We start from the raw sequence: 26,845 nt of genomic DNA on the forward strand, positions 1-26,845 counted from the left end.
TCGAAGACGGCCACGGCCGTAATGGTGAAAGGAGCGCACTGTTCTGAACGCACTGGCACACATGACAGTTACGAACAACATTTTCAACGTCGGTATCCAGCCACCATACGTTTTGTCTACTCAACATCTTTCACCATTCCCGGATGGCCTTCGTGCAGAAGCCCAACGACTACTTCACGCAGGCTCTGTGGTATTACCACCCTCGATCCCCACACCAGACAGTCGTGGTCTGTAGAAAGGGAGTCCCGTCTTTGAAAGTAGGGTTGCAGCGCTGGATCATCCACCTTCTTTGGCCATCCCCTTTTTGTAATTTCGATGACTCTTGGAATCCTTCCTTGTTTCTTGTTGTACTGTCCAATTATTGAGAGGGACCTGTTGCAACGGCGAGAAATACTTCAAGGTGTCTTCTTCCTCCGGTATTATAGGAAGTGGGAGTCTCGATAACGCGTCGGCGTTTTCGATGTGACTTCCTTTCTTGTACACAATATCATAGTTATACTCGGCAAGTAGAAGTCGCCAACGTTCAATCCGCGCGGCGGCCACGGCGGTTGACTTGTGTCCCAATTTTAGAAGCGATGTTAGCGGGTAGTGATCTGTTACGAGGGAAAACTTTTTCCCGAAGAAGTACTTGTGAAACCTTTTCACAGCCAACCCTATCGCGAGTGCCTCTCTTTCGATTTGTGAGTAGTTTTGTTCCGTGCTTGTCAAAGTCCTTGAAGCAAAGTATATTGGTCGCCACACTCCTATAGTTACTTCCTGCGATATCACTGCGGCCAGCACGTACTGTGAAGCGTCACAGGTCACCTGAAAAGGTTGACTTGAACAATACAGAGCAAGTACACTTGCGCTGCATAACAAACTTTTTGCTTTCTGAAAACTGGACACGCAACCTTCACTCCAAATCCAAGAAGCATCTTTTTCTAACAGCTTATACAATGGTTTCATATAGGTAGCTAGGTTCGGAAGAAATCGTGCATACATATTTAGCATACCAAAAAAAAACTGCGTAGTTCAGTAACATTAGAAGGTGCAGGAGCCTCTGTAATCGCTTTCACTTTATCTGGCGAAGGGCGCAACCCATCTTTATCAAGGACAAAACCCAGATACTTAACTTCTTCCACAAAGAACTTGCTCTTATCAACATTAACCGCCGTATTCTTGAACGAGCCTCGACTCGAAACGCTCCTCGAGTGGAGGAATTCCTCCGTGCATTCCTCGAAAATCTCGAGGTACCATCGGTGCTACCTCGAGAACGCTCCTCAACTCGAGTTTGGCTGGTGTCATGGCGGAAGACAGGTCGTTCGCTGCGTCCATCGACTGCGTTTTGTGCCACGATGGCCCTTAACTGGGTGCTGACAACATTACCACTGAGCGACAACGTTCAATAAGGGGCCATCAAACTCCTTTTGACCATTTTGATGATCACGAGTTCCTCATATGGTATACGGTACCGCTTCATCAAGAAAACCGCACGAAGCCTTTTGGATACATTGCCAGTGGAGGAAAATGTGTGCAATCGTGGGCTGCCTCTACCTCCTGTGCTACAGCTGCCCGTCGACATGTGATTTTATGGCGTTAGGACTTTTCGAACTGACACGGGAGACACTGTGAATGTGTCAGAAAGGACGGTGTGCCGCGTTGTGGAAAAAATCCCGCACCTTCTTGCAAGCACACTTTTCAAGACAAGATGTAATAAATTTTCCTTCTGTCGCACTATTTAGCATAAAAAGGTGTGTTTGAAGGATGTTTTCACGCAAAAAGTGGTGCAAAAAAAGAAACAGTGCATTGACTGGACATCTAAAAAAAAAATAAACATCAGATCTGCCTCGTCAATATTTTTCCGTAATCTTTATACTGTATCAAGCTGGCCCAACCCCTGCTCCAGCTATCACCGAAACGGCTCAACAAATCTTCCATTCATGTTTTTTTTTTCTCTCGTTTTCTTTTTTTTTTTTTTTTGCAGTTGTTGTTGCAATAGTACGAATTCCGTTTGTTGGGTGGGATAACAGGCTCCACCGTTTAGGCAGAGCGCGATTGAGGGCCATAAAAGATCGTACGACATGCTCGCGGTGACTCCCCAAGAATGGTCTCCCCGATTCTTTGCTCGGGATGTTGTTGTAAAATCTGTTTTGTTTGTTTGATTGTTTATAGCTACCCTCAAGGCGTCGGGTAAACGTACCCATCCGCTAACAAACAGTCATTCACGACACATATTGTAACATAATAGAAGAGTGACAAGCCGTGACATCATCTTTCATATTTCATACGAGGTGACCATGCCATTAAGCTAGCTGCTGCCGTTGTGGTTGTAATTGCCAGACCAGAAAACTAGGAAACCTATCAGTCTGTTTCCCTGTTCGAAACACCTGCACCCTTCTTCAAACACTTGCGAACCTTTGTGTTTGTATTTGTAATGCACGTTGGTCGAAATAAAGTAAAGAATTGCATTTATTTTTCATGCCATAAGTGTGTCTTAAGCACGATAATTAACATTTTCGAGTGATCCCGAAAGACGGCTGGGGACGAGACTACAGCTTTATTCGAGGACGGTTTCTCGAGGAGCGCCTTGGCGGAGGAATCCCCGAAGCGGGTTCATGAAACGCATGGGCTCTTCGAGTGGAGCAGCGCCACTTTCCTCCGCTCGTTGGAGTCGAGGCGGAGCGTCGAGTCGAGGCTTGTTCAAGAATACGGCGGTAAGTTGCACAGAATGTTTAGCAAGTCTGTCCAATACTAGTTTCACATTTTCAAAGCACTCGTCATAGTCAACACCCCCAACTAACAAATTATCGATGTAGCACGCAACCTTAGGTAGCCCGAGCAAAATTTTATCCATTGCGGCCTGAAAAATTGCAGGCGCACTGGACACCCCGTAAGGTAGACACATGAATTCAAACAAGCCCAAGTGGGTATTCACTGTGAGAACTTTCCTAGCCTGCTCATCAAGCTTAAGCTGTAAATACGCAGAGCGCAAGTCAAGAACAGTGAAAACTCAACATCCCGTGAAAGTAGCGAAAAGTTCGTCTGTACGTGGAAGCGGGTACTACTCCGTGCGAAGATTTGGGTTAACAGAAACACTGTAGTCCCCACAAATTCTTATCTTGCCTCCTGGCTTTGGTACAACAACAAGCGGGGTGCGTCAGTTCTTTTTCTACTGCGTCACGAAAAGCAAATGGGACATTGCGATATTTACAAAATACCGGCAACATGTTATCTTTAAAAACAAGACTTGCAGTGAAACACTCTATTGCACTTTTCCCTTTGTTGAACACAGCAGGGAATATAGCCTTAAGTACCTGCAACGTCTTCCCTTGTGACGAACTGTAAAACACTTATTGCCAGTCAAGTTTCAGCCAATTCCTGCCCAGCAAAGCTGGAAGCTTTACAGTACATTGTTTCACCACAACCAGAGGCAATGCCGAACAAGAACGAAGTGTGTTGTTTATTATCAGCTGAACACTTAAGTACAAGACGGGATACGCCCCCTTGTTCCTTATCAGTGGAACCCAAAATGATTTAGACAAACCTTGCCTGTCAACAAACGCGCGGTACAACATTCCATTTTCAACAAAGGGCAATCGAATGGTGCACTTTATGAGAGGGGCAGGGGGTACGAGACCATCCCTTTAAAGGGGTTTTTGCCCGTTTTAAAGGGCTCTGCTGCAGCCTTTATGGAGTTTCCTGTCGCGTCCGTTATAATTCCAGTAGAAGGGCAATAGCTTAGGCTTAAAGGCAAGGGCAAGGGCAAGGAAGGGCAAGGGCTTAAAGCGTAAACCACATGGAGCGATTATTGGGAGCGATCGTCGCGCCTGGCGACGCTGCGCGGATCCCCATCGGCTCGTTTGCCGCGTTCGGAACCACACGGCGCGACGCTACGGCGACATCGCGCACAAGTGGTCAGACGTGTCAGGCTTATGCCTGCAAACACGATGTGTACACAACACTAAAATTCGATCTCATACGGCACATTCATCTATAGAAAAACATGTTGCGCACACTTCCAGCATTGTGGATATGCGTCTATATTCGGCAGAAGCGGGATAAGAAACAGTCGTACGCGACGCACCCCGCTTCCTGTTTTTCTTTTTTCTTGCTGCGTCTGTGTCACGGTTGTGCTCTTCGCTCTACACTTCTCGTCAGTTGTTTACGTTTATTTTGTGTGTGTGTTTTTTTTTGTCATTCTTTGCATTCTATTGGCATCTCCACATGGAGAGACAAAAGGAGTTGTTATTACTGCAGAAAAAACTGTTGTTGTTAAAAAAGAAACGCATCGATGCGAGGTCTCCGTCCACATGGTGGGTCCACCCGGTGTGGCAGAACAGAAGACACGAAAGCGAGTTCTACATAGCGGTGAGTGTTGAAACAAAGATATGATTCGCGTAAAAGAAGCTCTACCGTTGCCAACGCTACGGTCTCTCTAATATTGTTGGTCAATTCATTGCTTTTTAGATGAAAAATATGGCAGCTTGTGGAAACCACCACCTGTTCATCAAATATTACAAGATGAAGCTTGAGGTCTTCTGGGAGCTGTTTCTTCTTGTGAAGGAAGACCTGCAAAAGCAGTATCTATGCCGGGAGCCAATCACTCCTAAGAAGCGCTTGGCTCTTACAATTAGGTAAATACTGAGGGATTCATAGTGAAAATGAAATCCAGTGATACTTTAGACCTAGTGACTTTGACGCCTGATATTTTTAGGGTTGTTAAAGTCATTTTCAAAAATATCTGGTAACAGGTATATGGGTTCAAAAGCATATAAATGACTATACTGAAATAAATACATTGATACAGTTAGCTCCAAATCTATATGCGGTTCTTCAACTACTTTTTACAATTATTGATTTTACTTATTTTGATGGAACTCAAGTACCCTTATGGCCTTGATTATAATACCGTATCTCCATTCACTCACCGACCACAGCTAAAAAGGAACTCGGGAAAAAGAGTAGCACACTGTGGTGGACCTCACAACACCTAGTTACTTCAATTGAATGATAGCAGCTGAAGGTGGCAATCAGAGGGTGTTTGCTCAAATCCCACTCTTTGTGCCTTTCTTCAACTGCCATCATTCAACTGCAATAGCAGGTGTCGACACACACACACAGATAAAGATACGATGATGAGAAGAAGGTGTCGAAAAAAGCAACTGAGCTATACAAAAGATACACAAAGTGTAACGAGATACAGGTATTCACATACTTTTGTTTAGTTAGTTAACAACCTTGGCTATGTTTCAGTGTTTTACTTCTGCTAACGCATTTTCATTTCAGGTACAATAATGGAATGCTGGAATGCAGATCCAGGATATTGCAATGCTGTTTCGTGTAGGAATTGAAACCGCAAGGCAGATAGTACATGGAACATGCACAGTCCTTTGGGAAAGGCTGGCTCCGGATTACATGAAGGTATAGATTATCTATTCAGAGAAATGTGCCAGCAACTACTATTTTAGTAGTTTAGCAACCACATATGGCGTCACTGTACTGTCTTTTGAGGCTCTTTTGTATATTGTGTCAGTGTACAAACAGCTCCAATACATGTAAGGAGTTTGTCAGCCACGTCTGCCGATTGAGATGTCACTGTTTAATTTTCAGTGCCCATCAGAAGACGACTGGAGAGCCATCGCCAGTGATTTCTGGATAAGATGGCAGTCTCCTAATTGCCTTGGTGCCGTTGATGGCAAGCACGTCCAAATCTTTGCACCAAAGAAGTCTGGAAGCATGTACTATAACTACAAGGTGTGGTTAATTTGAATCATCCATCATGTTACATGTTTTTGGGCAATACCAAAATAGATGTAATATGAAAGTAATTTAAATTATGTAACTAAATGGGCTATTTACAGGGAACGTTCTCCATTGTGCTAATGGCGATAGCTGATAGCCGTTATCGGTTTATCTGTGTTGATGTGGGGGCTCAAGGAAGACACTGCGACAGCACGGTGTTCAAGGCCTCCCCCATGGGACAGTGTTTGGAAGGTGGAGCGCTCCATCTTCCTGATGTGGCAAGGTTGCCCCTGTCAAACACAGTCGCACCATATGTGTTTTTGGGTGATGAGGCGTTCCAGTTGCGCCCAGACTTTCTGCGCCCATTTCCAGGACGAGGCCTCACAGATAAAAGGTGTGTCTATAACTACAGGCTCAGCCGTGCCAGGTTAGTGCATTCATTCTTTCAATATTGGTTGCAAAAATAAAAGCATAGCCTTAGTGGAATAACAAGGAATGTGAAAACATGCATCAGGTAACCATAAAAATACATTCGGCTCTACATAACATGTCGACTTTGACATTTCCACCTTGCATTCCATTTCCCCTCAACAAGCTGTGGGTAACATGATGAAAACTGCAGCAGTATGGCTTAGTTCAACATTAACTCCTAAAGTTAGACAATAATTATTACGACATCAAATAAAACATGTAGATTATAGCAGAAATGGGGAAGTTTCTCGACAAAAGGAACTTCTTACAAGTTATTTGAACTAATAACATAACTAATTTATAGCCAATTTACCCAATAACATAACTAGTAACTAAGTTACCTAAGTAAGTAACTAATTTGACGAAGATACTAGTTATGAAAATGAACTTGAAGTTAGGTACAAGTTACTTGCTACCTAAATACAGTTTTTAGTTTTTCACATTTCTATAATTAATCCAGGTCTTAATTTCAAAATTGACAGACGTTTTATCAAAATTGTACTGGTATTTAATATAATGAAAGAAACATACTTTTATATACTTCTGCAAGGTGTCATTTAATGATTTTGATTTTGTAATAAAATTATTGAAGCACAAAGCATGCATCAGAATTTTAGATTCTATGGGTTGTTGTCCTCTGTGCACATTTCATAGAACCGTGCAAAATGTAGTATATAAATACACTGCTTATTTCTATCATGAACATCACCTGAGTCTTCTTGAATACAGCCAGAACACAATTTGTAGCACTCTACATGCAACAACAAGGGAGTGGAGGTAGCAGTGCCGTGCACGGATAAACCCAGGCCACTCATGACTGTCGTATCAGTAGAGGGAGAGGATGCAGCTTGCATTATTTGTAAATCAGAATTGAACAAAAGAAACTTGCCTCATGTTACCTTCACAAAGTTACATAAAAAAGGAACGAGATCCTCAAGAAGTCACTGATGCTCAAATGCATGTCTTCAATTAAAAGTTATGAAAAAAGTAACTTAGTTCCAGTAACAAGTTACCCCAACACAGTATTATAGGGTTCATCAAGCTTGTTTTAAGTGCCAGTGGGAGCAATACACATACTAATGAGACTGTTCTTCCTCACAGACGTTGCTTTGAGAACGCTTTTGGAATACTGGCCTCAAGATGGAGACTCCTCCTAAGCCCCATGAAGTTGAAGCCGGACAATGCGGTGAAAGCTGTGAAGGCGTGCTGCGTGTTGCACAATTTCATGATAGTGAAATGCCAGTATCCCCACGACGCAGGTGATGTTCCTGACAAGCTCGGCAACATCAGGGAAGGAATGTGGCACAAGGAGAGGGGGATGCTCGAGCTAGAGAAAACACATGCCCGCAACCACGGAGCGGATGCCATGGCAGTGCGTGATGCGTTCAAAGACTATTTCTTTGAACAGGGAGCTGTCAGCTTGCAGTGGAAGCAAGCGGGAGTGGCACAGCCACTGCCGTAATTCAGAAAGTTCAAAATAAACACATCTATGGAACACAAAGACTCGCCACATTCCTGAATAACGTAGACATCTTTTTATTGCACTGTAAGGCTCAATCATATTGTTCAACAATATGAAAGTCACGGTCTCTCGAACGATATCCACAAGTACTGACAATGTGCAAAAGTAGTGGGTTCTGGCTACTATGCATTAAGTTCAAACCCCTACAAGTAGCTAGGAGTTAGATTCACTGGTACCACACCAGTAGTGGGAATCGTATTAGAGATCGCAACTAATTAAGCTGTACTGATGTTGCCATTAAAAATACTAAACTACTAAATACTAAAATAAAAACTAAAATAAAATACTAAAGGTAACTTCGAATGACCTGCATAATTTCTATCCTCATGTCCATAAGTTTGTCTTGATCACATCTTCGCATTGGCACACAGAGCGATAAAGCAAAATATTCATGATCGTCAGTTTCTTTTTCTAGGCGCCTGTCAACTTTTGCAATCTCCTCGTCCACACTGTTTCCGTCCTTTCCCTGTGCTGGTTTCTTCTTTTTCTTTGGAGGAGGTGCATGAGGCCGTACAGGAGTATCGTCCACGTCTATGTGTGCCACTGTGTCAGTGTCCTCATACATTCCCAGTAGAATGTCTTGCGCTGTCTCGAGTTCTCCTAAACTTCTAATAGTTGTCTCATGCTGTGAAGGGCTTGGTAGTAGCACATCATCTTGAGGAGGGCTCATATTTCCGGAGGTTCTGGCGAAAGAAGGATCACATGAGGAAATTGAAGACTTTCTTTTGCTACTTGGCTAGATGAAGGAAGCGCCGGCGGAACAATAATACAAGAAGATAACGATACACGGTACATTATTGTTAGCTGCAGAAGTTGCATATGTACTTACTCTCCTACGGCTATTACAGCCTTCAAAAACATGAGCCTATCAACAAATGGCCACTTAATTAGCACTTCCGCAGCGCTTCCGCTGCGCACCGCACGTTTTTTCCTGAAGTTGCGAGCAAAGGTATCGCGAAGGTTCTTCCACCTAACCTGCACTTGCTCAACTGCAGTGAAATTGAACGCAGTTAGTGAAATGGCGTCTACACTTGGCGTAGCGAGCACTTACCGCTCCAAGTCACTCCGAGAACCGCTAGACTCTCAGCGATCTCCTCCCACAGTCTCTGCTTCATCTGGCTGTTCTTGTATTCCTTACACGGAAGATCCCGAAGAGGGGTGCGTGCATGTACTTCCTCGATAATACATTCGTTAATATCACTCGACAAGATCTTCGACGCCATGACTGCAGCACTGACCGGGTCCAACTAACCTTGTCCGCATGGTTCACACCGTCCACACTTCCAAAAATAGGGGCCTTATGACGTCACTACCGCTGTGTCCTCATTGGTGTTTAGCGCTCTCTCTTCCGGTAAAGCGCGGTCGGGCCGCGACAGATATCTAGCAGAGTCGGTCGCTTGCGACGTCGCGCAGGAAACAAAGAGAGCGGCATCGCTGGCCCTTGGCGCGACAAGACATGCGTCGCGCGACGCGAAGATCGCGCTAGTTGTCGCTCCATGTGGTTCATCCTTAAGCCGTTGCGAATACGTATATGACTTTGGAACTGTGATAAAAGAGGTATCGATCGTTGTAAAGGGCTCTGCCGCCGCATGTTCCGTATTTTGCGGTAGCCTCTGTTACAATCCATATGGTATGGTATCAATATGGTATAGTATAGGTTGTTGATAACAAGTGTGGCAACATGATACAAGGGGTCTCGCCCGTTTTGAAGTGATATGCTGCATCGTTTTCCGATATGTGCGGTCGCCTGTGTTATGATCTCGGTTGAATGGCATAGTATAAGTTGCTGATAATAAATCTTTCGCAGCATGACACAACGGGTTTTGCTCGTTTAAGGGGGTTTTGCTGAGACATTTTCCGAATTTGGCGATCGCCTGTCTTATAATATAACCCCTCCAGAATAGCATGGTACAAGCCACTGATGACTTTCTTTCGCTCCATCATATCACTGTTGCCCGTTTTAAAAGGCCTTGCTGCCGCCGTATCCGAATTTTGCGGCCCCCATTTGCACAACCCCAGTAGAAAGGCATATCATAAGCAGTCATGAATATGCCTTACCATGATACAAGGGCTTCGTGCGTTTTACAGGACTCTGCTGCTGCCTTTTCCAAATTTTGTGGTCGCTTATGTTGCAGCCCCAGTAGAAAAACATCATAAGCCGTTGATAATATCTGTTTGCAACCATGATTAAAGAGGTTTCGCCCGTCCTAAAGGGCTCTGCTGCAGTCCTTACGGGTTTTGCGGTCGCCTCCGTTACAATCCCAGTGGAAAGGGCAATAGCATAAGCTGTCACGAATATGCCCTCGGCATCATGATACAAAGTGTTTCGACCGTTTAAAAGGGCTCTGCTGGCGCCTTTTCCAAATTTGCACAGTTAAAATCCTACTACAAGGGTCTATAGCATAAGTTGTTGTAATTGCTTCGCTATGCAGAACACATCACTGTCTCTTTGTGGTGTATTCCTTGGATGCCCTTGCCGTCATCGGGGTTGCAGGAAGGTTACTTTTTTTTTACTTTTCGCAAAGAACTTTGCAAGTGATGCAATGTTTCAGAACAGGACTGTGGGTCATTTCATCCAGGTAGACGTGTCAGCGAAGCATGGACTTCTCTGTGTGTGCTGCACTTCGAGAAAAATCCCGTACGGAAATTCCGGAATCAGGAACGAATCAGGTTATCTCAATCAGATGTGATTCCGGTCTGACTCCAAAATTGTGCGGGAATGTCGATCAGGATTTATTCAGGAATGGGGCATCAGGAATCAATCGGAGTAGTATAATTATGTTGGCAGGGAGACCGGATGAGAGTACGTTCTATAGGTGTCTGGTTTGAACCCCACAGCGTCTGGGCCACCGTAGCGTATTTTTTCACGTGCCCGGCGGGCGGCGCTCGGGTGGAGGGTTGTCCGCGCGCTTTCCGGCGGTGGGAGTGCTGGTGCGCGCTTACCCTCGCACATTTTTCAGCCAGGGCTGACTTCACTTGCGTATTTTTTCCGCGCCCGGCGGGCGGCGCGAGGGTGGAGGGTTGTCCGTGCGCTTATCGGCGGAGGGAGGGCTGCATGCGCGCTTACCCTCGCACATTTTTAAGCCTGGGCCGACTTCTTTCGCCATTTTTCCATCTGCGCCGACTTCAATCCCAAATGTTTTCATGCTACAACAGGTGTGCAGTAGGCGGTTTGCATGCAAGCGTAGACATGCAAAGGATAGCCATACACAAAAGTACAAGTGAAAATATGTTTATTAAAGTCAATAATGTCGGGAATTATGTTATGACTCTGTGTGAATGAGAAAAACCAAGCCGAAGAAACACAATACGATACACGTAACAAAGGTTATACTTATTACACGTATGATGATATAGACCACTTTGCGCGCGTGACGTCACGCCTTGCGGCGGCGCTGCAGTGAGCAGATCGTCTGCCTGGTGTGGGCAAAACAGCAATCAATTGGAGGGATTGGAGTGATCGTTTTCCCGCAAAATGGGCATGCCGCAAAAGTGTATCCTTCGGGTACGCAACACGATGGGGAAAGGGTGGCGAAATCACTTTTAAACAGTTTCAGTGCAACGTAGAACGAAGAAACTGTTTGATTGTGAATCGTTTTTCTGTGTGGATTGTTTTGATCAGAAAGATCCCCTGACATCGCTTTTGTGAGATTCCCTCACGATAACTGTGTATAAATAAACGACGCTAACCCAAGCAGCACAATGTACTGAAAGTCGAGTGCAATAGGGGTGGACGGTATGTATCTTATCAATGTTCTTTAGTGTCACGAGTCTGTTCGAGGCCTTCCACCTACCCGTCCACCCCTATTGCACTCGACTTTCAGTACATTGTGCTGCTTGGGAAAATGAATCGGTGCAAGGTAGCAAATTAGCGCTGTTCTCAGAAACGTCCCGCTCAAACAGCTCGCCTAAGGTGAAGTAATTGTGTGCTTCCAGTGACTTGTTCGCTTGCACAGTATCAGGAGTGAACTGGCTCGGCGAAGTATTAGATAAACTACAATGCGATTGTGGTTGGCGGCGTTTTGTGGCTGGGCTGTGCAGTTGTCGATGTGCCGCGCAAAGGGATCGTCATGTTGCATACCGTTCATAGACAACTTCGTCTTGTACCACCAATTGTCTTATTCCTTCAGAGCTCGTTATTTCGGGTATTGTGCAAAGAGACATTCGAGAGCGGTGTAGCAGTTCAACATAGCCGATGTCGCACTTGCGGAAAGCATTCGCACGGCTGCGTTCAGCGTGGTTTGCCCACACCAACCCCGCGCATGCGCAGATGGCGCTTCTTGTTTGTAAACAGTGAAGTGGTCTATATAGCATTGAATGGGTATCACACATCATACACAATATTTTTTTGTTAATGGTAATCACACAAGTTTTCAATTCGTCAGAACTAAAATGGACGATATTTTTAATCAATGTGATTACAATCAAAATTACAAGTTTTATTATAAAACGTCTCACAATATTATACGTGAGCACCATAGTGGAGTTTTAATTACAAAGTCCTGATAGATGTACGTAACTTCAAGCACAACAGCTAATATTCCAATGTGGCACAATTGATTAGATCCTTATAAAGTGATCGGTGGATTGGCGGAGAGTCTTTATTTACCGTCGGGCATTTTGCAACCTGGGCCGACTTTTCTCACGATTTTTATTTTCCTGCGCGGTGGCTGGTGCGCGGGTGAGGGGCTGTCCGGGAGCTTACCAGCGGTCCGAAGGGTTGGGCGTGCCCTTATCGTTGTGTATTTTTCACCCTGGGCCGACTTCTCTGGCGATTTTTCCGTCTAGGCCGACTTCGTTCGCGATGTTTTCAGGTGGTGTGTGAGTGGTTTACATGCAAGTAGATACAGGCAGGTGAGGGGCTGTCCGAGTGCCTACCAGCGAGCCGGAGGGCTGCGCGTGCCCTTATCGTTCTGTATTTTTTCACCAGGGCCGACTTCTTTGGCGATTTTTCCGCATGGGCCGACTTCGTTCGCAATTTTTTCAGGCGGCGCGTGAGTGGTGTACATGCAAGTAGGGACATGAACACTGTCACCCCAGCCAGGCGATGATACCGTCACACTTGGGCTGACTTCTTTGGCAATTTTTCCGCCTTTGCTGACTTCTTTCATAATTTTTTCGCTACAACAGCGGTGCGTGAGGCGGTTTACACGAAAGTAGGGCCATGCACACTGACAACACCTAGGCCGAATTCATTCACATTTTTTCACTCTGGGCCTACTTCATTCGTAATATTTTTCCGCTACAACAGTTGCGCGGTGGATGGTTTACATAGAAGTAGGAGCATGAACACCGGCAACCCCACCAATCGATGGTGCCGTCACACCTGGGCCGACTTCATTCGCGATTTTCAGCCTGGGCCGACTTCATTCGTATTTTTTTCCGCTATAACAGCTGCGCGGTGGACGGTTTACATGCAAGTATAGTTATACAAAGGATAGCCATACACAAAAGTACAAGATGAAATATATTAAAGCCAATAATGACAGGAATTATTTTGTGACTCTGCGTGAAGAAGAAAAACTCAACAAAAAAAGAGAAAGTAGAAGAAACACAATACACATAAGAAAGAATATGGGAAGCTAAGTGGAAGATTCCAACACGACACAATTAATCAATTTCTTATGACGTGAATAGCACACATGCAAGGAAATAACGAGAAACACGATCATCATCTAACAGAGAGCCAAACCCATGCATCATCCAAACAAGAGATACGTACAGGAAAATAATTGAAAAAACAATCTATCAAAACGAGAAACATTACGACTTTAATGCAGCGATTAGCACAGAGCTATCGCTGAATAGCAGAGAAACACTTTGAACGGCGCATCATCCACACGTAAACGATAAAGAAATAATGAACGGCAAGGAAATAATGAAAAACGTGATCAACAGCTAATAGAGAGCCAAAACAATGCACCATTTAACACGTAAATAAGAGGTACACAAAGGAAAAATAATTGAAAAAACAATTCATCAAAATGATAAACGTGCACGCACTTAACACTGAACAGCAGAGAAGCACTCTAAACGGCGCATCTGCCAACGTGTAAACAATAGACACATGCAGGAAAATAATATCCAAACAAACTATCAAACAAGAAACATTACAAATTTAATAAATTGAAATGGAAATAATCTATCTTTTGAGCTATCATAGAATGATCCTTGGGACCTAATCTAGTCGAACAATATACAATTTTCACTCCACTCAGGCACTATAAACATTACATTGACAGAGGTATCCAACACGTAGTCAACCAAGCCAGCTATCTTTGCTACTTGAGCCTGATGGGGTCACTCTCTCTCTCCCTCTATACAGCCCAGAGCGAAGAAATCGCACGTCCTTTGTCAATCTATGGGGTGGTGACTCTGTCTCTCTCTTTCACATTCTTTCCTCGAAAGGGGAATATTCTTAGGACTGGTCAAGTTTGCACAGAGGCGAATTTTTTTTATTGATCAACTATCGCAAATAGATGATAGTATTATTCGATTCTCAAGAACACAATAAGAATTCTATCAAAACAAACAGTAGCAAGCAAAAAAATCTACGAACAGGCATCAATATCACCGCAAACTGGTTTTAGACAAACATTATCTAAGAAAGCGAGAAATATTATGTTATGTTCAGTGGAAACAATACTCAATCAAAACGAGAAACATTGCAAATTGTATTTCAGACTATTGTGAATCAATCAAGAAATCAACAGACACAACTAATAAATCATACACACATAATTCCCAACTCACAAAGTATCAATCGAGTGAACATCTGGAGCAAAGAGAGAAAGTCAAGTTTATTCAATGACAGAAACAATACTCTTTCAAAAAAAAAAGAACACGGGAATCAAATTTAATTACATCATTTTTATGATAACTTTACAACAATCATTTCTACACGCAGAAGCTACAAACAAACAACACATCTGAAATTTAATGTAAAAGTTTTCTGCAGAGGAAATCAACAGACACAACTCAGAAATACCTTCCCAACTCATATAATATTTTTATTAATATCAATCGAGTGATCATCTGAAACAAAGTCAAAGCAGTAATTAATTCAGGGAAACATTTTATAAGCAAGCAGCGCGAATACACAAAAGAAACTTGTCTTTTTCATTCAGGACCCACTAGTGGATTCGAAAGGAGAAGGAAGCTACTAACTATACAATTCCCATACATTTTCGTCAAGGTTCCGCCCTCAGGGAGTAGGGGAATTCTTCGGTGGTCTTGGTACACAATATAGTTGGAGGCCATGAACTCGCCCCCACCCAAGTCAAGATAGGGAGGGGCGAACTCTAGCGCCGTCTTGTACATAGAATCATTGAAAGCACACGTTTTTCCTTACACATCGCATATTTTTCTAAACCATTTACCATAATTCTCACAGCGAGACATTACTAATATTCTAAACCTGATAACATAATAAATTTTTGATCAGTAAAATGAGCACAGATATGATTTAATTGGCGTGTTGCCGAAACGCATTCGACGACGCGGGTGACCATTTCTTCGAATTTTAAGTACATTTCGTTCGAAAAATATTCGTAACTTTTAATAACCACGACTATAGAGAATTCACATTACGTTATAGTGTATATAGAAAATATCAATCCATTTGATGAAATTCTCTGTTGTCATGAAAGAGTTCTTAAAACCTTCCCGTGTCAAAGTGAGCCAGCTAAAGCTTGCGTATTGTGAAATTACACTTTCTACAGCTCAGTTTGTAAATTGCGGCACCCGTTCAAATTTTAATTAAGCACTTACTGATGTGTGATAGTCTCCACTGCTCCGGAATGAGATCTGATAAATTTTATCAATTAATGCACAAATAAATATCTTGTATACAATGTGTGACTATATAGATAGCTTTGTAATCTATATCTTAAAAACTATTGTAAGAAACAGTGTGCAGTTTCGACTTTGAAAATTTGAACAAGAAAATTATATTTGGTGTGGAGTTTGCGTTTAGTCTCATTATGAGCTAAAATCTTCTAAAATTAAACTATGCCCTTTCCATTTGTAGTGTCTCATATGCTATGACATTATGAATAGGCTGATAGTTTTTCAGTACGGCTAATGAAAACGTCAAGTACATTTTGTGAATTGGATCTATGTTTATGTGTGATCTGTGCTGCTTTGGTTAAGTTTGCAAAATGAATATTTATTTATTATAGTTACATATCTTCCATTGTGTTTATGCATAGTGTTCATCTTCATTGTATAGTGGTTATACATTTCTGATGACAGTTGTGGGATTCGATCCTCCCAAAAATCTGATTGCAATTGTGTGCCGCGTGTTACGATGATTAGAATTGTGGACTCCGCCTGCGCGTCATGCTTGCAAAATCCATCACTTGCATCGCCTCATTTGATAATAGATTACTTTCAACATATATTGTCAACTGTACAATCGTTTGAGAAATATATATGCTCTGCAATTTAATTAATAAAATAAGCTTTCGCAATATATTATCTATATATCAATATATCAATATAATCTTTTGTAAACAAAGGTTGATGTAACATGCCTCTAAATTTCAATTAGCGATTCTTCTTCTACAATTCTATCCTTCGGACGTCGGTGATGTGTAGAGTGTAGTCGTGTAAAATCTCTGATTGTCAGCGCTGATTCCATGCTAAGATCCTTGTACGTTGTGTGGAATAAACGTCTACTTAGCAATCATCAATCTAGCCATACTAATAAGCTGTTTTCGTTGCGATGTGTAGAATACATTACATTGATGACGAATATTACATTTATTATTTCAGTTATAAACTTCTTTATTTCGATAAATTACAGTTCTCTTCCAAACTCAGAAGTTTTCGTTTGTTGTCTTGATTGATGAATTCCGAAGACATCAAATAGTTTAATCTTATTATTGGACGCTTGAATCCAGCCTTGATTAATGCAGGCGATATGTTGTCGCATTGATTGTATTGCTTCAGCAACTTGCACTTTGTTGCGATGAACTTGCACAGTCTCTTATTGATGTTTCTTTTCTTTGTATGAAGATTCTTGAATGGCGTACTAGAGCGTATTAGATGAAAATCGTCCGGCGGTGCACCGCAATTGATATGTTTGTTGAGTTTCAATAAGTGATGATACATCAGACCTTGCACGACAATATTGAACTTCTGCTCATTCGACATCGTTGCAAGAACTGATAGAAGAAAGTAATTGCGTTGCCGTGGAAGTTGAACATATCATGTGATAAGATTTTATGTACTTTCCATCTCAGATATGTGTAATTTCAACAAATCCGTAATGAATCGTGCGATATAGACCGCTTGTATATGATAATTTGATCTCACTGCTTTCTTGATGAATGCAATGCCCATTGCAATTATTACAATTACATCTGGTTTAGTGTTTAGTTTAGAAAATTGTGTAGACGCTCTAGTGGAACATATCACGTGATAAGCTTTTTTTAATGTACCTTCCATTTCAACTCTTAGGTGTAATTTCAACAAATCCGTAATGAATTGCTTTCTTCACTAATTCAATGCCCATTGCAATGATTACAATTACATCTGATCTCGTGTATTTCAATTCTTCGTTAGCAAACCTCAAAAACTCCACCATCAATCCCAGCGGCCCTTCCGATGTCGACGTGCAAATATTTTTATAAGTATTGTAGATTCGGCATACAAGCTCTTGCACCTTCAATTCTGTAATTTGACCCATATCTCCGAAAACGACCATGTCTAAGACGTATTGAAATGCTGTGATAATAGAATCATTTCGCTGCTCATCTTTTTCGAAGCAGCTTTTTACGATGTCCTCCTATGACCTATGGTAACGAGAACAAAATCCGTCCATCTCTTCGCTGAAGCTTCCTTGTTCTGTTTTCTAGTGCGCTTCTACACTTAATTAAATCATATCTGTGCTCATTTTATTGATTAAAAATTTATTATGTTATCAGGTTTAGTATATTGATAATATCTCACTGTGAGAGCTTTGGAAAATGGCTTAGAAAAAGATGCGATGTGTAAGGAAAAACGTGTGCTTTCAATGATTCTATCTACAAGACGAGCTAGACTCTGCCTCTCCCTATCTTGACTTGGGTGGGGGCGAGTTTATGGCCTCCAACTATATTGTGTACCAAGACCGCCGGAGAATTCCTCTACTCCTTGAGGGCGGAACCTTGACGAAAATGTATGGGAATTGTATGGTTAGCAGCTTCCCAGTGAACACCGACTGTTGGTGGAACGTAGAATCTACGTTGTGTAATGTTAAATGTGTGTCACAATGTTGAATGTTAGGATGATAACGCTGAACCAACGCTGTTTCAACTGTACCTGGTCAATGGTAGATTGTGAACGTAAAGAAAAACGTTGATTTTTCATGAAAGGATCAACTGTAGTTATACGCTGCAAGTAGTTGCGTTGGTTCTACATTGTACCTTCAACAAATTATCAACCTTTATCACGAATGGAAACCCGTTGCTTCCTCAGTGCGCACCCAATTGTTTCGCACTGTATTTTATTTTTACATTCTATTGTGCCGTTCACGTGTAGACTAAGGCCTGTACGACGTGGTATTTATATCACCCATGCTGCTATTACTAATACCCTCATAGCATTACACTTATTTACCCATATTTGTAAACGACTCATCACGAATCGCACGTATTCAGTAAACAAAGAAAAAAGAAGATATATTACCTTTTCCACGCCATTATAATGATCGGTCATGGAGGTTGAGGGATATAACAAGAAATAAATTTCCCACCAAGCGCGAGCCGAGTGCAACGACGTCTGCCTCATCGCCATCGACATTCGCCAACCGTCCTTTCAAATAGTTGAGGCTGGCAAGTGGCGAGGCGCGTCGTCGTGGCAGTTCGGCAGGATGGACATTCATTTTGTCACAGGGAAAGGTCTTGGGAACGTCAGCGTCATGCGTATTCTGTACTGCAATCTCTGGAGCATCGAGGCAGTACTGGCCAATGCGGTGAACAACTATGTTGAGCGTAGCAGCGAATGCCGTAGTGTGCGAGAGGCAGCGTTCCTTTGTTCTTCGCCCTTCAAGTTTCACAGGTGAATTTTCTTTCTTCATTTTGCTTTACTTAAGATATGTGCGTTCTTCTTTTCTCAACGATCACATGTGGTAGAAGTGTGGTGCATAACAGTTTAGTATCCGAAGCTTTGTGTCGTTTTCTATACCTGCAGAATCCCGTTGCGTATCACTGACAAATTTATGCGAACTGTGGGACTGTGTGTGGTGTGCGTGTGTGATATGTAGTTTGGTGTATCCGAATGTTTATTAAATATGTTCTGATGATCAGGGGGATACTGGGGTCAGGTTTAATGCTGTCTGGTTTATGGTTGCTATAAATGCCTTCCCAGTGTCGACATCAGTTTGCGACAGAGCTTTACTCCATTGTTGAAATCGGACGTTCAAACAGTACGTAGCGCAGTTATTTCAGATGTTACAAGTTGCGAAATGCAGATATCTTTGTTCACATCTTTTCGATTCATGCACTATTTTATAGGTGCTCGTGATATCTTGAACTGGGAGTGATGAAAGCAGCGGTGGCCTATTCTATGAGCAGTCTGATAGTATAGATAAGATTGGCTGCAAAGGAAATGAGTTACCTTTCCAAATCTGACTGCGCTGTTCTCCAAGGTTCCTTGTTTTTTGTATAAGCGCTAATCTGGTTGTTGAGTGAGCTTGTGTCGCTGTTTGTAGTTTTGTATGAACAAATAGCTTCTACAAATAGCTTCTGTTACAGTTGTCGGAGAGCTTGAACTGCATGTGATTTCGTCACATCGATAGACAGCGTCAAGCATGTGTAAAGAACCTGGTGTCTCTCTACGACAATGAAGAGCATGGCATAAACCAGAAGACGAAGACATCGCTTGGACATGCCAGTGATTAGGCTGCTTCCGCATCACACCATCTATACTCCGAAAGATGCTGCGGTAGGTGTCATGCACGTGTTCCCAGTAGTTGTAGAGTGTCTGTTTTTGACGTCTGTTTATGGTACTGTTTGAGCTGCTATCCCACTAGATGGAATGGCCTATGTTATTGGTTATCTTTCAGATATGACCGTTGAGAAGAGGCGAACGACCATCCATGTGATTATTATTATTATGACCATTATCACTGACTATCTTTTTGCCCATGTTTCATTACCTGATTTACGATTTTAATAAGCAAGCACATAAATGTCATGCCCCTCATTATCTTATTGCATATTCATTATTACACATTTGTACTATTGTATTGGACACAGTTAGGTTTGGGGATACCTGCGCTTTTGCCACAGCAGAAGTGGAGTAGCATAGTAGGAAGAGGTAGCAACAGACAACGTAGAATAAACAGTAATTCACAACATTTGGTGACCGTTCTATCAACGTAGAAAAAACAACAGTCAACGTAGAAATAGCGTTATAAAATTATAGTAGATTCTACGATGGTGTTGTAGATTTGCAATGTTATTTCAACGTTGATTCTGCATTTCGAGTTTGACTGAGTTCCCCCTCCTTTCGAATCCACTAGTGGGTCCTGAATTAAAAAGACGTGACGCCCTGGTTCCTGTGTGGCGCGATCCTCTGACGGTCATGTGCCCGTGAACAGTGCGCTGTACGGCCTAGCCTAGTCATCTCTCTTTCCTTGTTGTTGTTTTTCGTAGCTTTTTCTCGGAGTAGCAGAGCTTGTCAGGTGACAAGTTCAACCTCTCCGTATTATTTTTAGTCCGTCCAACTCCAATGAAAAAGACAAGTTTGGAGTTGGAGTTGGACGGACTAAAAATAATACGGAGAAGTTTCTTTTGTGTATTCGCGCTGCTTGCGTGGAAAATGTTTGCCTGAATTAATTACTGCTTTGACTTTGTTTCAGATGATCACTCGATTGATATTAATAAAAATATTCTAGTTTTGTCTGTTGATTTCCTCTGTAGAAAATTTTTCATTAAATTGCATTTCAGATGTGTTGTTTGTGTGTAGCTTCTGCGTGTAGAAATAATTGTTGCAAAGTTAGCATAAAGAATGATGTAATTAAATTTGATTCTCGTGTTCTTTTTTTCTTTTTTTTTGAAGAGTATTGTTTCTGTCATTGAATAAACTTGACTTTCTGTCGTTGCTTCCGATGTCCACTCGATTGATACTTTGTGAGTTCGGAATTATGTATGCATGATTTATTAGTTGTGTCTATTGATTTCTTGATTGATTAATAATAGCCTAAAATACAATTTGCAATGTTTCTCGTTTTGATTGAGTATTGTGTCCACTGAAGATAACATAATATTTCTCGCTTGCTTAGATAATGTTTGTCTAAGACCAGTTTGCGGTGATATTGATGTCTGTTCGTAGATTTTTTTGCTTGCTACTGTTTGTTTTGATAGAATTCTTATTGTGTTCTTGAGAATCGAATCAATAAAAAATTTTCGCCTCTGGGCAAACTTGACCAGTCCTAAGAATATTCCCCTTCTGAGGAAAGAATGTGAAACAGAGAGAGAGAGTGACCCCATCAGGCTCAAGTAGCAAAGATAGCTGGCTTGGTTGACTACGTGTTGGATACCTCTGTCAATGTAATGTTTATAGTGCATGAGTGGAGTGAAAATTGTATATTGTTCGACTAGATTAGGTCCCAAGGATCATTCTATGATAGCTCAAAAGATAGATTATTTCCATTTCAATTTATTAAATTAGTAATGTTTCTTGTTTGATAGTTTGTTTCGATATTATTTTCCTGCATGTGTCTGTTCTTTACAAGTTGGCAGATGCGCCGTTTAGAGTGCTTCTCTGCTATTCAGTGTTAAGTGCGTGCACGTTTATCGTTTTGATAGATTGTTTTTTTTTTTCAATTATTTTTCCTTTGTGTACCTCTTATTTACGTGTTAAATGGTGCATTGTTTTGGCTCTCTATTAGCTGTTGATCACGTTTTTCATTATTTCCTTGCCGTTCATTATTTCTTTATCGTTTACGTGTGGATGATGCGCCGTTCAAAGTGTTTCTTGCTATTCAGCGATAGCTCTGTGCTAATCGCTGCATTAAAGTCGTAATGTTTCTCGTTTTGATAGATTGTTTTTTCAATTATTTTCCTGTACGTATCTCTTGTTTGGATGATGCATGGGTTTGGCTCTCTGTTAGATGATGATCGTGTTTCTCGTTATTTCCTTGCATGTGTGCTATTCACGTCATAAGAAATTGATTAATTGTGTCGTGTTGGAATCTTCCACTTAGCTTCCCATATTCTTTCTTATGTGTATTGTGTTTCTTCTACTTTCTCTTTTTTTTGTTGAGTTTTTCTTCTTCACGCAGAGTCACAAAATAATTCCTGTCATTATTGGCTTTAATATATTTCATCTTGTACTTTTGTGTATGGCTATCCTTTGTATAACTATACTTGCATGTAAACCGTCCACCGCGCAGCTGTTATAGCGGAAAAAAATACGAATGAAGTCGGCCCAGGCTGAAAATCGCGAATGAAGTCGGCCCAGGTGTGACGGCACCATCGCTTGGTGGGGTTGCCGGTGTTCATGCTCCTACTTCTATGTAAACCATCAACCGCGCAACTGTTGTAGCGGAAAAATATTACGAATGCAGTAGGCCCAGAGTGAAAAAATGTGAATGAATTCGGCCTAGGTGTTGTCAGTGTGCATGGCCCTACTTTCGTGTAAACCGCCTACCGCACCGCTGTTGTAGCGAAAAAATTACGAAAGAAGTCAGCAAAGGCGGAAAAATTGCCAAAGAAGTCAGCCCAAGTGTGACGGTATCATCGCCTGGCTGGGGTGACAGTGTTCATGTCCCTACTTGCATGTACACCACTCACGCGCCGCCTGAAAAAATTGCGAACGAAGTCGGCCCATGCGGAAAAATCGCCAAAGAAGTCGGCCCTGGTGAAAAAATGCAGAACGATAAGGGCACGCGCAGCCCTCCGGCTCGCTGGTAGGCACTCGGACAGCCCCTCACCTGCCTGTATCTACTTGCATGTAAACCACTTACACACCACCTGAAAACATCGCGAACGAAGTCGGCCTAGACGGAAAAATCGCCAGAGAAGTCGGCCCAGGGTGAAAAATACACAACGATAAGGGCACGCCCAACCCTTCGGACTGCTGGTAAGCTCCCAGACAGCCCCTCACCCGCGCACCACCCACCGCGCTGGAAAAAAAATCGCGAGAAAAGTCGGCCCAGGTTGCAAAATTCCGAAGGTAAACGAAGGCCCTCCGCCAACTCCACCAATCACTTCATAAGAATCTGATTAATTATGCCATATTGGAATATTAGCTGTTGTGCTTGAAGTTACGTACATCTATCAGAACTTTGTAATTAAAACTCCACTATGGTGCTCACGTATAATATTGTGAGACTTTTTATAAACTTTTATAATAAAACTTGTAATTTTGATTGTAATCATATTGATTAAAAATAGCTTCTTTGATTAAATGTGCTATCTGTTGGACACTGCTCTGGCAATTGCAAAGCAAGTGGAGCAAGCGCAAACAGAATCAGCTCTCCTGGCTACTCAGCAACACCACGCTACCGTCTCAGCTGTAGCTCGCCATGAGAAGAAAACGCCGAATGCATGCTATAGATGTGGGTCGACGAAGCACTTGGCAAACAGTCCCAGTTGTCCTGCTAGGAACAAAACTTGCCGGTCATGTAAGAGAAAAGGACACTTTGAGTCAGTGTGCCGACAGAAGTCCTCGGCACAAGCAACCTCGGTCAAGGAGGTGGACGTAGACGTCTATACAACATCGACGTCCACCACAAAGCCAATTTTCTGTGAAATACAAGCTGCGGGCGTGCCCTTACGTCTCCTGGTCGACACAGGCTCAGCGGTCTCCCTTTTACCTTCTAACGTCTACCATGAGAAGTTTTCTCATCGGCCTCTTCACAAGTCAGGAGTCGTACTTAGAGACTACTCTAAAGCAATCATCTCCACGGAAGGGATATTCTCTGCTACAGTATGTTTCGGCGACAGGACTGCCACTTGTACATTTCATGTGGTGCGCAAAGGAGCTGCCATTGCTGGCATGGATATGTTGCGCGCCTTGGACATCGCCATTGTACCTGCTCAGCAGCTTTGCCGGAAAGTGTCGGCGACACCCGCAGCACAGGTACCTCCGTGCCTGGCGAAATACCCTACTCTTTTCTCCGAGGAACTGGGACTGGCGAAGGGTTACAGACACAAAGTAACGATGAGGACATCGGTCGAACCAGTACAGCAAAAACTTCGCCGCCTTCCGTTGGAGGTTCGTCAAAAAGTCTCGGAGGAACTGCAGAAGCTGGAGCAGTCGGACATTATAGAGCGCATAGATGCCTCTGAATGGGTGTCCCCAATTGTAGCTGTCTGGAAGAAGACTGGAGAGCTAAGACTATGCGTGGACCTCAGAAAGCCCAATACAGCCATCGTCATTGATAGCCACCCCTTGCCTCACATGGAGGACATCTTTCATCACCTTGCTGGCGCTTCGTACTTTTCAAAACTGGACCTCTCTTCCGCCTATCATCAGATGGAGCTTGCAGAAGAAAGTCGAAATTTAACGGCGTTCATTACTCACGAGGGCCTCTTTCGCTACAAGCGTGTATGCTTTGGGTTGGCATCAGCGGCTGCTGCATTTCAGAAGATGTTGGCGATGGTCCTAAAGGGCCTAAAAGGTGTTATGCACTACCTTGATGATATCTTGGTATACGGTGCTACAATGGAGGAGCACAACCTTAGATTAGATAGAGTCCTCTTCGCACTGGAGGCCGCTGGACTGAGGTTGAACAAGAAGAAATGTGTCTTTGCCACCCGCGAGTTACAGTTTCTGGGACATTCTTTATCGCCGGATGGGTTGAGTCCGCTGCAGGATACGTTGGAAGCCATTCGTGATGCGCCATCTCCGCAGGATGTCGTATCCTTGCGCTCATTTCTTGGCCTTGCTTCGTACTACCTCAAGTTCGTACCCCACTTCGCCACGGTGGTGGAGCCGCTTCGGCGACTGCTTCGCAAGGAGACACGATTTCTATGGACTGAAGAGCAAGAAACCGCATTCAACAAAGTCAAATCTCTCATCCAAGAGTGCGTACCGCTGGCTCTCTTCGATGCTTCGCTTCCTACAATTGTCACGGCAGATGCATCAAATTTCGGTCTGGGAGCTGTACTGCAGCAGGAGCATCCTGACGGTCTACGTACCGTCTGCTTCGCCTCAAGGGCTATGACAGCGACAGAATACCGGTACTCAACTGGGGAGAAGGAAGCTTTGGCATGCTTGTGGGCGTGCGAGAAGTGGCACGTATTACTTTTTGGACGCAAATTTACACTTTGCACCGACCATCAAGCCTTGGTCACGCTTTTGTCAACCCAAGGTACTGGACGGCAACCAATGCGTATTGCAAGATGGGCTGCACGTCTCCTTCAGTACAATTACACCATCGCATACAAGAAAGGAGAGCATAACTTCGTCGCCGACGCCCTGTCACGTCTTCCCCTACCTCACAAGCTGGCTACAACCGGAGATGAAGATGAAGATGAGTTAGTGTGCTATGTTCAGCAGGCGCTATCCTGCATCACCATGCAGGAGCTGCTGCAGGCTATGGACGATGACGTCGTACTCCGTCAGGTTTTAAGTTGTTTGGAACATGACCCTCAACTGGACAAGCAGCAGCAAGAGCAACTTTCTCCATATCTCAAACTTCGCGGCGAGATCACTTCGGTGGGAGGTATCGTACTCAGAGGGTCAAGGATAATCCCTCCTTCCTCGCTGAGGAAACGAATTGTCGACATCGCTCATGAGTCACATTCGGGAATCGTCCGGACGAAGCAACGTATACGTGAGCGTTATTGGTGGCCTCGTATGGACGCTGAAATTGAGACTTATGTACGAGACTGTTACATATGTCGTGAAGCGGACAAGACTGCGGTGACGCACAAAGCACCTCTACAGCCAGTACCTTTCCCTTGCGGTCCGTGGAAGCAGTTGGGGATAGATATCGTAGGTCCATTCGGCAACCTTCCAGCACGCTGCCGTTTCGCTATCACAGCTGTGGATTATTTTAGCAAGTGGCCGGAGGTAGCGTTTTTTTCGCATGTCACCACAGAAGTTATCCTTGAGTTTTTAATGGACATCTTCGTTCGTGAGGGATACCCTGAAATTTTGGTTTCGGACCACGGGCCTCAATTCGAAGCTCTACAGTTCAAGAATTTTCTTGCCGAGAGGGGTATACTGCACCGACAGTCGGCAATATACCATCCTGAAGCAAACGGACAGGTCGAACGCTTCAATAGAGTTCTGAAGGGCTTCCTCCAAACGATTTCACTCACTGGGAGGATTGTGTCGCAAGATGTGAAGGCGTTCCTGGGGATCTACAGGGCTACGCCTCACGCAGCAACGGGGTTATCGCCATCAGAACTGCTGCATCAGAGGCGCATGAAATCAAAACTCGACGTAGCCGGATTCCCGAACCTGGACAAAGATATTCAGAGGGAAATGGCTTCGCTACGTGAGCGTATCAAGAAGTATCAGGAAAAGACTAAAGCTTATTTCGACGAACGCCACCGGGTGAGGACCCCTAAGTTCCAGCCGGGAGACTATGTACGCGTCCATCTACCCGGTCACCGTCCGAAAGGATCCCGGGCGTATGGTCCGCCCATCGCCATACAAGAGAAAGTGGGACTCAGCACGTTTGTCTTGGCAGATGGGACAGTGCGCAACGCGTCTAGACTAGCTGCATCCGAAGTTGGACAACAGCCTGTCAACTCAGGGTTACCTACCCAAACAAACGCCACCCTTAGGCGTTCGGAAAGGACACGGAAACCACCGGATCGCTTCCGACCATAAGGCCACTTTTCAGAGGGGGAGTGTTGTGTCGATGCAAGGTGGAGAAGAACGAGAGGAAGGAAGAGGAGGGTAGCTCACGCGGAGCGGACTGACATTCGAGGCATTCGGTTTCGGACATTGGTCCAGGACAGTTGTGCTAGATGTCAATAAAGACATAACACTATCCTATTTTAGTTCTCATTAATTGAAAACTTGTGTGATTGCCGTTAATAAAAAAATATTGTGTATGATGTGTGATACCCCTTCCATGCTATAGCATCATACTTGTAATAAGTATAACCTTCGTTACGTGTATCGTATTGCGCTTCTTCTGTATCAAGGTTTTTGGCTTGGTTTTTCTCATTCACACAG

The 26,845-nt window shown here is 43.4% G+C and overlaps 2 protein-coding genes across 2 annotated transcripts; one reads left to right on the top strand and one right to left on the bottom strand.

Annotated features, from left to right (window-relative positions):
• Positions 1-8,000: 8,000 nt before the first annotated feature.
• LOC135376123 (uncharacterized) lies at positions 8,001-8,937 on the bottom strand. The gene is made up of 3 exons (XM_064608707.1): positions 8,766-8,937; positions 8,544-8,703; positions 8,001-8,397 (listed from the first exon to the last, which is right to left on the bottom strand). Exons 1-3 carry the CDS (start codon positions 8,935-8,937, stop codon positions 8,001-8,003), a joined length of 729 nt encoding a protein of 242 aa, XP_064464777.1.
• A 14,176-nt stretch (positions 8,938-23,113) lies between these two features.
• On the top strand, positions 23,114-26,494 carry LOC135376124 (uncharacterized protein K02A2.6-like). The gene has a single exon (XM_064608708.1). It carries the CDS (start codon positions 23,114-23,116, stop codon positions 26,492-26,494), a length of 3,381 nt encoding a protein of 1,126 aa, XP_064464778.1.
• Positions 26,495-26,845: the final 351 nt, after the last annotated feature.

This window comes from Ornithodoros turicata, unplaced genomic scaffold, assembly GCF_037126465.1.
Source record: "Ornithodoros turicata isolate Travis unplaced genomic scaffold, ASM3712646v1 ctg00001042.1, whole genome shotgun sequence".
In the NCBI taxonomy this organism is placed as follows: Eukaryota; Metazoa; Arthropoda; class Arachnida; order Ixodida; family Argasidae; genus Ornithodoros; species Ornithodoros turicata.

Coding starts and splice junctions, on each gene's coding strand:
- LOC135376124 (XM_064608708.1), top strand. CDS start 23,114: ATGTGCTATCTGTTGGACACTGCTCTGGCAATTGCAAAGCAAGTGGAG.
- LOC135376123 (XM_064608707.1), bottom strand. CDS start 8,937: ATGGCGTCGAAGATCTTGTCGAGTGATATTAACGAATGTATTATCGAG. Junction 8,704..8,765: donor TCTCGGAGTGACTTGGAGCG/GTAAGTGCTCGC, acceptor ATTTCACTGCAG/TTGAGCAAGTGCAGGTTAGG. Junction 8,398..8,543: donor GCTGTAATAGCCGTAGGAGA/GTAAGTACATAT, acceptor TTCTTTCGCCAG/AACCTCCGGAAATATGAGCC.